Source organism: Entelurus aequoreus, linkage group LG04 (genome assembly GCF_033978785.1).
Source record: "Entelurus aequoreus isolate RoL-2023_Sb linkage group LG04, RoL_Eaeq_v1.1, whole genome shotgun sequence".
In the NCBI taxonomy this organism is placed as follows: Eukaryota; Metazoa; Chordata; class Actinopteri; order Syngnathiformes; family Syngnathidae; genus Entelurus; species Entelurus aequoreus.
Window position 1 is genome coordinate 929,634 of NC_084734.1, and position 13,237 is coordinate 942,870.

Below are 13,237 nucleotides of genomic sequence, written 5' to 3' on the forward strand. Positions count from 1 at the left end.
TACCTTCAATACTTCCTGTGTTTACCTTCAATACTTCCTGTGTTTACCTTCAATACTTCCTGTGTTTACCTTTAATACTTCCTGTGTTTACCTTCAATACTTCCTGTGTTTACCTTCAATACTTCCTGTGTTTACCTTTAATACCTCCTGTGTTTACCTTCAATACTTCCTGTGTTTACCTTCAATACTTCCTGTGTTTACCTTCAATACTTCCTGTGTTTACCTTTAATACCTCATGTGTTTACCTTCAATACTTCCTGTGTTTACCTTCAATACTTCCTGTGTTTACCTTCAATACTTCCTGTGTTTACCTTCAATGTTTTCTGTGTTTACCGTCAATACTTCCTGTGTTTACCTTCAATACTTCCTGTGTTTACCTTCAATACTTCCTGTGTTTACCTTGCAAGGTATTACAGATGGTGAACAGGTACATCATCACCACTCTGCCGGGTCCGAAGGAGAAGAAGCCCATCAGCCAGGTGAGGCCCAGCAGCACCGTGAGACTAGCCGCCGCCTTCAAGTCCTGCACGCTGCGGCGGCTGTGGGCCCTCGGCTTGTTGGCGCCCATCCGGCGGATCTGGACCAGGACCACCAGGAACACGCAGGTGTTGCACAAGAGGACCAGAAGCACCAAGGCCACCACCGTCACGTAGAAGAAGACGTCATTCTGAAGCCAGCAGCTAGGGGGCGACACAACAAGTGGGAGGGACTTCATCAAGACTGGAGACTTCATGTGTCACAAGACTTCATGTGTCACAAGACTTCATGTGTCACAAGACTTCATGTGTCACAAGACTTCATGTGTCACAAGACTTAATGTGTCAGAAGACTTCATGTGTCACAAGACTTCATGTGTCAGAAGACTTCATGTGTCACCAGACTTCATGTGTCACAAGACTTCATGTGTCACCAGACTTCATGTGTCAGAAGACTTAATGTGTCAGAAGACTTCATGTGTCACAAGACTTCATGTGTCACAAGACTTCATGTGTCACCAGACTTCATGTGTCACCAGACTTCATGTGTCACAAGACTTCATGTGTCGGAAGACTTCATGTGTCAGAAGACTTCATGTGTCACAAGACTTCATGTGTCAGAAGACTTCATGTGTCAGAAGACTTCATGTGTCACAAGACTTCATGTGTCACAAGACTTCATGTGTCACAAGACTTCATGTGTCACAAGACTTCATGTGTCAGAAGACTTCATGTGTCAGAAGACTTCATGTGTCACAAGACTTCATGTGTCACAAGACTTCATGTGTCACAAGACTTCATGTGTCACAAGACTTCATGTGTCGGAAGACTTCATGTGTCAGAAGACTTCATGTGTCACAAGACTTCATGTGTCAGAAGACTTCATGTGTCAGAAGACTTCATGTGTCACAAGACTTCATGTGTCACAAGACTTCATGTGTCACAAGACTTCATGTGTCACAAGACTTCATGTGTCGGAAGACTTCATGTGTCAGAAGACTTCATGTGTCACAAGACTTCATGTGTCAGAAGACTTCATGTGTCAGAAGACTTCATGTGTCACAAGACTTCATGTGTCACAAGACTTCATGTGTCACAAGACTTCATGTGTCACAAGACTTCGTGTAGTGACCTCATGTGTCAGAAGACTTCATGTGTAGTGACTTCATGTGTCACAAGACTTCATGTGTCAGAAGACTTCATGTGTAGTGATTTCATGTGTTGTGACTTCATGTGTCACAAGACTTCATGCCACAAATGAACAAGTAGATTAATAATCAATTTTTTACAGTTTGTCCCTCATAATGTGTACAAAATAATAGGTGTATAAATGACACAATATGTTACTGCATACGTCAGCATACTAATTAGGAGTCTTTGTTTGTTTACTTACTACTAAAAGACAAGATGTCTATTTTATTGAAGGACTAAATGACAATAATAAACTTATGTTTCATGTACACTAACATGTTTTGTTACAATAAAGACAATAATGACATTTTTTGTGCTCCCCTTTATTTAGAAAAGTATGGAAATACATTTTGGTACCGGTATCAAAATATTGTTATCGGGTCAACAAAACTCTGTGCAAAAAGAAGTATTATTTATATATGTATTATGTGGAGAAAAGCCCAGGCAGGTGTGGGTGTGGACTACTTGTGGGTGTGACTACTTGTGGGTGTGGGTGTGGGTGTGGGTGTGACTACTTGTGGGTGTGGGTGTGGGTGTGACTACTTGTGGGTGTGGGTGTGACTACTTGTGGGTGTGACTACTTGTGGGTGTGACTACTTGTGGGTGTGGGTGTGACTACTTGTGGGTGTGGGTGTGGGTGTGACTACTTGTGGGTGTGGGTGTGACTACTTGTGGGTGTGGGTGTGACTACTTGTGGGTGTGGGTGTGGGTGTGGGTGTGACTACTTGTGGGTGTGGGTGTGACTACTTGTGGGTGTGGGTGTGACTACTTGTGGGTGTGACTACTTGTGGGTGTGGGTGTGACTACTTGTGGGTGTGGGTGTGGGTGTGACTACTTGTGGGTGTGACTACTTGTGGGTGTGGGTGTGACTACTTGTGGGTGTGGGTGTGACTACTTGTGGGTGTGACTACTTGTGGGTGTGGGTGTGACTACTTGTGGGTGTGACTCCTTGTGGGTATGGGTGTGACTACTTGTGGGTGTGGGTGTGACTACTTGTGAGTGTGACTACTTGTGGGTGTGACTACTTGTGGGTCTGGGTGTGACTACTTGTGGGTGTGGGTGTGGGTGTGACTACTTGTGGGTGTGACTCCTTGTGGGTATGGGTGTGACTACTTGTGGGTGTGGGTGTGACTACTTGTGAGTGTGACTACTTGTGGGTGTGACTACTTGTGGGTCTGGGTGTGACTACTTGTGGGTGTGGGTGTGGGTGTGACTACTTGTGGGTGTGACTACTTGTGGGTGTGGGTGTGACTACTTGTGGGTGTGGGTGTGACTACTTGTGGGTGTGACTACTTGTGGGTGTGGGTGTGACTACTTGTGGGTGTGGGTGTGACTACTTGTGGGTGTGGGTGTGACTACTTGTGGGTGTGGGTGTGACTACTTGTGGGTGTGACTACTTGTGGGTGTGGGTGTGACTACTTGTGGGTGTGGGTGTGGGTGTGACTACTTGTGGGTGTGACTACTTGTGGGTGTGGGTGTGACTACTTGTGGGTGTGGGTGTGGGTGTGACTACTTGTGGGTGTGGGTGTGACTACTTGTGAGTGTGACTACTTGTGGGTGTGACTGCTTGTGGGTGTGGGTGTGACTATTGTGGGTGTGACTACTTGTGGGTGTGACTACTTGTGGGTGTGGGTGTGACTACTTGTGGGTGTGGGTGTGACTACTTGTGGGTGTGGGTGTGACTACTTGTGAGTGTGACTACTTGTGGGTGTGGGTGTGACTACTTGTGGGTGTGGGTGTGACTACTTGTGGGTGTGACTACTTGTGGGTGTGGGTGTGACTACTTGTGGGTGTGGGTGTGACTACTTGTGGGTGTGACTACTTGTGGGTGTGGGTGTGACTACTTGTGGGTGTGGGTGTGACCACTTGTGGGTGTGACAAGTGGAGTTTTGGGCAAGACTCACAAGGACTGAGTGGAGTGAAGCAAGGCTGCAGACTGGGAGGATGCTGAGCTGCCGTAAGCATCTTTGTCTACGGCCAGCACCAGGCAGACTACCAGCAGGGGCACACCTGCAAGGACCACACACACCTTTCACAACATTCCTTCATCAAAGGACACAAAGGTGGCAGTCATGTAAATAATGGATGCAGGAATGTTGTGTTTGCATGTCAAAGTCTGGACTAGTTTGTCCCCAACATGAACCTCTCCTGCTTCTCACCACTTGCTTATGGAAGGTCAAGTGGGACAAACTGTAATAAATAAAGATCTTTAAGTGTGTTGAATGAAGTTAATTAAAATTGGGATTAAATACATAGTCAATATATATAAATAATACCCCAGCCCACAGCGCAGAACTTGAGGATGTAGGCGGGCACGTAGGTGTTGAAGATCTTGACCAGGGAGAAGTACATGTGCACCGCCTCCAGGCCCATCCAGGCGAAGGAAGCCAACAGGAAGTAGTGCAGCGTGGCGGCGGTCACGATGCACAGGAAGTAGTTGGAGAAGGACGACAACCACGAGTCCAGCAGGAAGATCAGACTTAGACCCAGCAGGGCGGCTGACAGGTTGATGAGGATTCTAGATGGGTAGTCTCCACGCAGCTTCCTGGTCATTACACAACAACCAGGAAATAGTCAGTATGTTAGACAACAATCAGGGAATAGTCAGTATGTTAGACAACAATCAGGGAATAGTCAGTATGTTAGACATCAATCAGGGAATAGTCAGTATGTTAGACAACAATCAGGGAGTAGTCAGTATGTTAGACAACAATCAGGGAGTAGTCAGTATGTTAGACAACAATCAGGGAATAGTCAGTATGTTAGACAACAATCAGGGAGTAGTCAGTATGTTAGACAACAATCAGGGAATAGTCAGTATGTTAGACAACAATCAGGGAGTAGTCAGCAGAGGTGGGACCAAGTCATTGCTTTGCAAGTCACAAGTAAGTCTCAAGTCTTTGCCCTCAAGTCTCGAGTCAAGTCCCGAGTCAAGACAGGCAAGTGCCGAGTCAAGTCCAAAGTCAAGACTGGAAAGTCTCAAGTCAAGTCACAAGTCATGCATTTTGAGTTTCGAGTCCTTTCAAGTCCTTTTAACCACAGACTAATATTTTTACACAGATTGTGTATGCTTTTAAAAAGTTGTATTTATTTATTAAAACAAGTGCATTTGAAATAGCAGGGAAAAAAAATAGTACTGACATTGCAATTCATAATAGCACTATTAACCAGTCATTTTAATAGTGTAAACAAATTTAAACATTTAACTCATTCCTTTACAGAATAAACACATTTGCAAAAACAAGTGCAACTGTACTTATTTGTACAAAAGTGTTAACATTGTATCTCCATGGCATATTGCATTGTAACTAGTTCCACAGCAGTTTCTATTCTGTTCTTACCTTATCTCATTGATCTCATCTCATACTGTATGTGTGTTGATGTGTGCGTACACATGAAAAACATAACAAATACATGAACATAACAATGAACAGAGTTGTACTTTTTAGATGTCAGGGCCCTATGCAATATGTACACATATTCTTAATATAGTATACATTTTAACTGACCTTTATTTGACTATGTTTGTCTTTTTGTAGGTGGCTAAAATACGCGGTGCTGCTGACCGCCATCTAACGTTACGTTATTGTGTGTGATACATTGACTAACGTAACGTTATGTATAGGTACCTCATGCAACCCTGCTTAAAAAAAATCCCTTGACAAAAAGTATGAATAAGGTAGCGAACTGCAGTGGACGCAACAGATTGCTGTGTTTGCAATGACGTTATAACCACAGACATCTTATAAGTAGACGCAGTATTGGTTGCTGTGACGCGAGCAATTTGCATCTTGAAGTGGTGATGAGGAGCCGGCGAGTAGCCTAAACTGACAGTTGACAGGTAGAAAACAAAGATGCCGGGCTGGTGTTCAGCGTTTTCCTGCTCAAATGAGCGGACTGTTGAAAATAGGAATCGGGGGATTACTTTTCACAAGTAAGATTTAACATTAATGTACTATTGGTTGTATTTTATGAAAATAACATTACCACAGAGTTGAGAAGGAGCAAAGATCTTCAATATTTGAATGTGAAAATCACAAAGAAATCTTCTGGGGGAGGATGACGACCCTACAGGGGTTTGGTTTACAAACTTTCAGCCCCACCTAAAACAAAATTCACCAGCCGCCACTGATTATGATGCATTCTCATTTTAGGCAAAATATAAGACAATACTTTCTTAACAGTATAATTGTAACCAGGAATAAGTCTTCAAGTAACAATATTCAAATACTAACATTGTTGGGTAAGACAGCATTTGGTTTTATTCTGAATCCAGTGAAACAGATTGGTGGTTTTAGCTGATTTGATTGATTGATTGAGACTTTTATTAGTAGGTTGCACAGTGAAGTACATATTCCGTACAATTGACCACTAAATGGTAACACCCGAATAAGTTTTTCAACTTGTTTAAGTCGGGGTCCACTTAAATTGATTCATGATACAGATATATACTATCATATATACTATCATCATAATACAGTCATCACACAAGATAATCACATTGAATTATTTACATTATTTACAATCAGGGGTGTGGAGGGAGGGGGGGTGGATATAAAGACTTTCAGGTGTTTATATATGTTTAAGTATTTGGCAGACGCTTTTATCCAAAGCGACATACATAAAAAATACATATATAACAATGACTGTAAACATGATCATTTAAGGGAAGAATGTAATACAAAATATCAATACAAAGTGTCAAGACAGAATAAACTCTGCTGTTGCAGCAACAGAGATACAGTCTATAAGATATATAGATATCTAATGTATTCATACATTGTTTATGTAGGATATACACATGTATATATAACCTCATCATATTGTTTCTTCAATTTAAAAATAGCTGACCGTTTTTTTTCCCCCTTCTCTGGGGATTATATTCCCAGTTTTGATCTCGGACGTCTGGTCACTTATAGCGTATAAGAATAGTATATTACTGTTAAGCAAACTATGAATAATAAAACACGCCAAAACATGTGTCCTTTATCATAGGTACACGTATGACAACAAAGCGCGTGAAAATCAGAGGTATTCAGTGAGGTAAAATGAATTAAATGCACTGACAGTTCATTGCTCCTGCCAAATAAATTGCACTGAGTGGAGCGGATCACCACTCCAAGATGGCGGCCCCGCGTCTCGTCTGCGCCTGTAGGCAGTAGCGCTCCATGCTGCGTACCCTTAGAACATGTCTATGGTTATAACGTTAGCAGTGAGTTTACAGCCTCACTGATTTAACTACACAGCAAATAAAAGTCACGTTACTTAGCCAATAAACGTTAGCTTACATTCAAAACTTACCCTTCTTTGTGCATCTTCAAATGTCGAACGAAGTTGGAAGTTGTTACGTCTCCGTCTATAATATTCGAACTGCATGATTTGCATAGGGCTAGTCGTTTTTTGATGACCGAGTCGTAGTTTTAATACCCGAACGAAATTAACTTTGGCATAATTGTTTCTCACTGCCGCATTGTTTGACAATTCTTCTTCATTGGTTGTCCTGCAATTTGATTGGATGAGAGCTGTGTGATGAAAACAGCGTAGATCTAATTTGATTGGCTGTTGGACTGAGAGCACACCAGCTGACAGGAACAACACGCTGATAGACACAGACGAAGAAAAGGAAAAATACGGAGCGGCGCGCTCCCAAATAACTTTTTAATCTTTGGGTTTTGGGGAAAGTAGCAAGTCATGTCAAGTCAAAAGGCTCAAGTCCAAGTGAAGTCACAAGTCATTGATGTTAAAGTCTAAGTCGAGTTGCAAGTCTCTTTACAATTTGTCAAGTCGAGTCCAAAGTCATCAAATTCATGACTCGAGTCGGACTCGAGTCCAAGTCATGTGACTCGAGTCCACACCTCTGGTAGTCAGTATGTTAGACAACAATCAGGGAGTAGTCAGTATGTTAGACAACAATCAGGGAATAGTTAGTATGTTAGACAACAATCAGGGAATAGTCAGTATGTTAGACATCAATCAGGGAATAGTCAGTATGTTAGACAACAATCAGGGAATAGTCAGTATGTTAGACAACAATCAGGGAGTAGTCGGTATGTTAGACAACAATCAGGGAATAGTCAGTATGTTAGACAACAATCAGGGAGTACTCAGTATGTTAGACCACAATCAGGGTATAGTCAGTATGTTAGACAACAATCAGGGAATAGTCAGTATGTTAGACAACAATCAGGGAATAGTCAGTATGTTAGACAACAATCAGGGAATAGTCAGTATGTTAGACAACAATCAGGGAATAGTCAGTATTTTAGACAACAATCAGGGAGTAGTCAGTATGTTAGACAACAATCAGGGAGTAGTCAGTATGTTAGACCACAATCAGGGTATAGTCAGTATGTTAGACAACAATCAGGGAATAGTCAGTATGTTAGACAACAACCAGGGAATAGTCAGTATGTTAGACAACAATCAGGGAATAGTCAGTATGTTAGACAACAACCAGGGAATAGTCAGTATGTTAGACAACGATCAGGGAATAGTCAGTATGTTAGACAACAACCAGGCAATAGTCGGTATGTTAGACAACAATCAGGGAATAGTCAGTATGTTAGACAACAATCAGGGAATAGTCAGTATGTTAGACAACAACCAGGCAATAGTCGGTATGTTAGACAACAATCAGGGAATAGTCAGTATGTTAGACAACAATCAGGGAATAGTCAGTATGTTAGACAACAATCAGGGAATAGTCAGTATGTTAGACAACAACCAGGCAATAGTCGGTATGTTAGACAACAATCAGGGAATAGTCAGTATGTTAGACAACAATCAGGGAATAGTCAGTATGTTAGACAACAATCAGGGAGTAGTCAGTATGTTAGACAACAATCAGGGAATAGTCAGTATGTTAGACAACAATCAGGGAATAGTCGGTATGTTAGACAACAATCAGGGAATAGTCAGTATGTTAGACAACAATCAGGGAATAGTCAGTATGTTAGACAACAATCAGGGAATAGTCAGTATGTTAGACAACAACCAGGCAATAGTCGGTATGTTAGACAACAATCAGGGAATAGTCAGTATGTTAGACAACAATCAGGGAGTAGTCAGTATGTTAGACAACAATCAGGGAATAGTCAGTATGTTAGACAACAACCAGGCAATAGTCGGTATGTTAGACAACAATCAGGGAATAGTCAGTATGTTAGACAACAATCAGGGAATAGTCAGTATGTTAGACAACAATCAGGGAATAGTCAGTATGTTAGACAACAACCAGGCAATAGTCGGTATGTTAGACAACAATCAGGGAATAGTCAGTATGTTAGACAACAATCAGGGAGTAGTCAGTATGTTAGACAACAATCAGGGAATAGTCAGTATGTTAGACAACAATCAGGGAGTAGCCAGTATGTTAGACAACAACCAGGGAATAGTCAGTATGTTAGACAACAGTCAGCCATAAAGTAGACATGTGTCACTTACTGAAAAGAGAGGTAAATAAGGAGTGTGATGCCCAGAAAGATGGAGGATACACCCCATGGAGGATAAACCACTTACTGAAAAGAGAGGTAAGTGAGGAGTGTGATGCCCAGAAAGATGGAGGATACACCACAACCCATGTAGGAGAGGACAGTTAAAATGTCGTTGTCGGCTTCACTGATGGCTTCTCTGGACACGTCCTAAAAATCAAAACACATCCAAGACTTTGACCTTCTTTAAAACAACATTACACCTATTTATCAGTGGTGTGCCAGCAAGACCTTCTCTGCTGGCCTAACTTCACCAGAAATCATCATCATAATTAAAGATAAAAGTCATTTTTAATGGACGTTCCCTAAATATGTCAAAGTATTGATGATGTCTTCATGTCATCTTATGCTCCTTCCACTGCTGTTGTTTTTACCTTATAGAGTTTGCATCCAATCAGAGTTCAGCTAGCTTATGTTGCCATGCTGTACCAAATCTGCCTTCAGAATCAACAATGTGTGTGCACTGTAAGTGAACGGCCACATACAGTTGATAGATCATTGCCATAGCCAATCAGATCAGCAGTTGTTGTCGGTAAGACCTTCTAGCTGGCCTCACCTTGAATGTTACATTTACACCTCCTGTGATTGGATACTCGCTGGGACCGTTAGCGGGTGAATTTGAGAACACATACAGTTGATAGACAGTTGCGATAGCCAATCAGATCACAAGTAGTTGACAGTAGCCTATCTAGGTAGCCTGATGTTAACGAGACTGTGATTGGATACTCACTTGTCACTCCAAAGTGAGTATCCAATCACAAGTTGCGAAGAAGACGCTGATGAGGTGTCAGATATATATTGGCAAGGCCATTTTCAAGAAGGGTATTTCAAGAGAAACCACATCTTGTGAGACCATGAAATGGGGAAATGCTCGCCGCCACTTCCACCAATCAAGTGACCGCGAGCGGCACCACTAGCTTATACGCAGGCCAATGGCTTCTACAAATTGTGAGTTCAAATATTTTATTTCTTTATTTTTTCATGTTTAATATGTTTTTTGCAATTTTGATTTTGACAGTACCAGATAAGGTACATGTTTTAATTGCTGATGCGGGTTTATCGATTTTTAAATGTGCCAGAAAATAACCCGTTTTGTACACTGTGTCATGATCTGTGGTCTGGATGATGTTTTTGTTATTTTCTCTTTGTTTTGGACTCTTTTAGTTCCCGTTTGCGCTCCCTTGTTTGTTTAGTTACCATGGCGACTTATTAGTTTCACCTGCCTCATGTGTTCGGGACACGCACTTGCTCTAATTAAGAGACTATTATTTAAGCCTGTCTTTGCCAGTTAGTCGGCCTGGCAACATTTCTCTTTTCATGCTCGTTCTATGCCTTTGCTTCATTCATGCCACAGTAAGTCTTGTCCGTTCTATGTCCATAGTTTGGTTAGTTGTTTTCTATGTCCACAGTTCAGTCTAAGTGTTAGCGTATGTTTCCTGCGTTAAGTTTTATGTTCCTTAGCCTCTCGTGCAATCGGCACGCTTTCCTTTCGTTTTCGTTCCTGTCTTTTGTCCTGTGTAGTTAGATTAATAATAAATATGTTCCTACCTGCTACCTTTTGTCCGGAAAAGTCCGATTGCATCCCGAGAGAACAATCCTCGCAGTAAGTTGCGAAAACCCCCTCGTCGTGACACTGTTGATGTGCTTCAATGTGTTTGTGTGTAGTATTTCTCCAGCAATGGTCATGTGGTGACATCAAAGATGCTATTTGGAGAGGTCATCATTGAAGTGGACATCACTGAAGGCCTAGGTGGGAAACGCACGGCCCGCCACTGACTTTTATACACAACTCCAACATCTGTAAGATCAGTTGGGATCAATAGAATTCTTCCATGAGATCAAAGTGCTACAATATTGATTTACTACGAACGATTAATTTTGATCTTTGTCATTATTATTATATTATTGATGGCTTTTTCTGACATTTGCCTATTGAAGAGTCAAATATATTTTTACTATGAATCACAAATATGATTTAAATAAATCTACAGTATAGATATAGTGATAAATATATCTGCACACACCTCATACGATTGTTCAAATGCACAATAGCGCATACACTTTTTTTTTTCTTTTTTCCTTCCCCTTCCTCTTTCGCCCTCGTTCCTCCCTTTCCTTTCCATCCCTTTCTTCCCACATGGTGATCCATAATATAGTAAAGAAGTTGTCAGGCTTGTCCCTGGCAGTTTGGTTATGTTTTAGTTTTCCCTCTGTGTTTGTCTTGATTTCCTGTCAGCGCTTTTATTTTGGTTGCTTCCTGCTGGTCTCCCTGAGCGCTGTTTTCCCTCAGCTGTGGCTGATTGGCACCTGGCCACACCTGGTGTTAATCAGCCAGATGCTATTTAAACCTGCCTTGCCAGCCAGTCTGTGCTGGAGTATTGTCATGAATACTTGTCGATGTCCATGTCCGTGTACTTGTATCCTGTAGCTGTTTGCAGTGTGCTGTCTTTTCGTTCCTTTGTTCCTAGTTCCTGTTTGCTGGATCCTATTTCCCCCTTTTCCAGTTTGGCTGTTCCTGGTTCCTGGTTTGTGTTTTTTCTTCGTATTTTCGACATTAAATCATGTTTTCCTGCACCAATGCTGCCTTCTCTGCATCTTGGGGTTCGTCACCAACACCGTGTAACAGAATACTCCAGCCTAACACGAACCCCGCAGAGATTTCTATGGCAGAGAGGCTTAACAATGCTTTAACATTGATGGCCGAATCGAGGAAAAACTAAAACATAACCAAACTGTCAGGGACAAGCCTGACAGAAGTCATTGTATAAATATATATGTACGATGAAGTTAATAATGTATATAAACATTATACTCTCATGTTCCACGTCTATTAATGGTACTTATTACTACTCACAGCACATCTCTGTACTTACATATAGTCTTATTTTGAAACATTTCTTAAAACACCCGTTTGATATAGTACAAGCAGGTCAGATAAGTAAGAAGGTTCAAGGCCATTAAGACATTTAAAAACTAAACATCGAACTTTAAGATCCACCCTGTAGCAGACAGGGAGCCAATGCAGCGACTTTAAAACTGGTGTAATGTGCGCCCGCCCTCTGGTCCTCGTCAGCACGCGTGAGTTTTGTAATAATTGTAGACTTCTGATGTTCTTTTTGGGAGAGACCAGAGATTATTACCATAGTCTAAAGCAGTGGTCCCCAACCTTTTTGTAGCTGCGGACCGGTCAACGCTTGAAAATTGTGTGTGTGGGGGTGGGGGTGTATTTAAAAACTTTTTTTTTTTTTTTTTTTTTTTTTACATAAATAAATACAATCATGTGTGCTTACGGACTGTATCCCTGCAGACTGTATTGATATATAATGTATATATTGTGTTTTTATGTTGACTTCATTAAAAAAAAAATAAAAAAAAAAATTTTTTTTTTTTATTTTTTTTTAAATTTCTTGTGCGGTCCTTTAGACCACTGGTCTAAAGGACAGGAAATAAAAGCACGCATTAGCACCTCCGTGTTGTGTAGTTGTGTAAGTATTAGACCCTCCAGGTGCGCCTGATGTTGTGTTTGTGTTGCACAGGGGTGTTGTTGATTCTCTCTGAACGAAAAGTAGACATTTGACTCACCAGGAGCACAGCGAAGTGTGTGAGGTGTTCACAAAGACAGCTGGTCTGAGAAGGAGAAATACTCCGTGTTTCACAACCCACGCTGCTCCATCCACCCTGGCCTCCTGACACACACACACACACACACACACACACACACACGCACACACACACACACGGTGACTTATCAGCAGGCCGACCAATCCTTGCACCTTTATTGAAGTCTTCCTTCGATCCAACAGCAAACATCAGAGATACAAGCTCACCGTTGTCCTGGAAATCCCAAAAGACACACTTCACCCTGTCGTCCGGCTGACAAAATGACAAAAAAATGTGCGTTAAAATAGGATATGTACAAATATGATAGTAAAGTGATAGCAAAGAAGCAGTTAGTGAAATAAATAATAATACAGAAGTGACAATGAGCATTATTACACTACAAATGGATCAATACAGATACCAATAGAAATATCCCTATTGATAATGAACAATACCAATAATTGACCTCTATTATCAACA

General features: G+C 41.5%; 2 protein-coding genes across 2 annotated transcripts in view; one reads left to right on the forward strand and one right to left on the reverse strand.

Annotated features, from left to right (window-relative positions):
* taf7 (TAF7 RNA polymerase II, TATA box binding protein (TBP)-associated factor) overlaps positions 1-13,237 on the forward strand; it is a 139,207-nt gene that overhangs the window by 60,392 nt on the left and 65,578 nt on the right. The window lies entirely within an intron of this gene.
* Positions 1-13,237, reverse strand: part of LOC133648051 (adhesion G-protein coupled receptor G6-like) — a 70,586-nt gene that overhangs the window by 2,754 nt on the left and 54,595 nt on the right. The window contains exons 30-35 of the mRNA XM_062043832.1: positions 12,985-13,030; positions 12,740-12,843; positions 9,186-9,307; positions 3,944-4,212; positions 3,572-3,677; positions 400-680 (exon numbers count right to left, since the gene is read on the reverse strand). Of these exons, the coding sequence (XP_061899816.1) occupies positions 400-680; positions 3,572-3,677; positions 3,944-4,212; positions 9,186-9,307; positions 12,740-12,843; positions 12,985-13,030 (928 nt within the window). The remainder of the gene's footprint in view (positions 1-399; positions 681-3,571; positions 3,678-3,943; positions 4,213-9,185; positions 9,308-12,739; positions 12,844-12,984; positions 13,031-13,237) is intronic.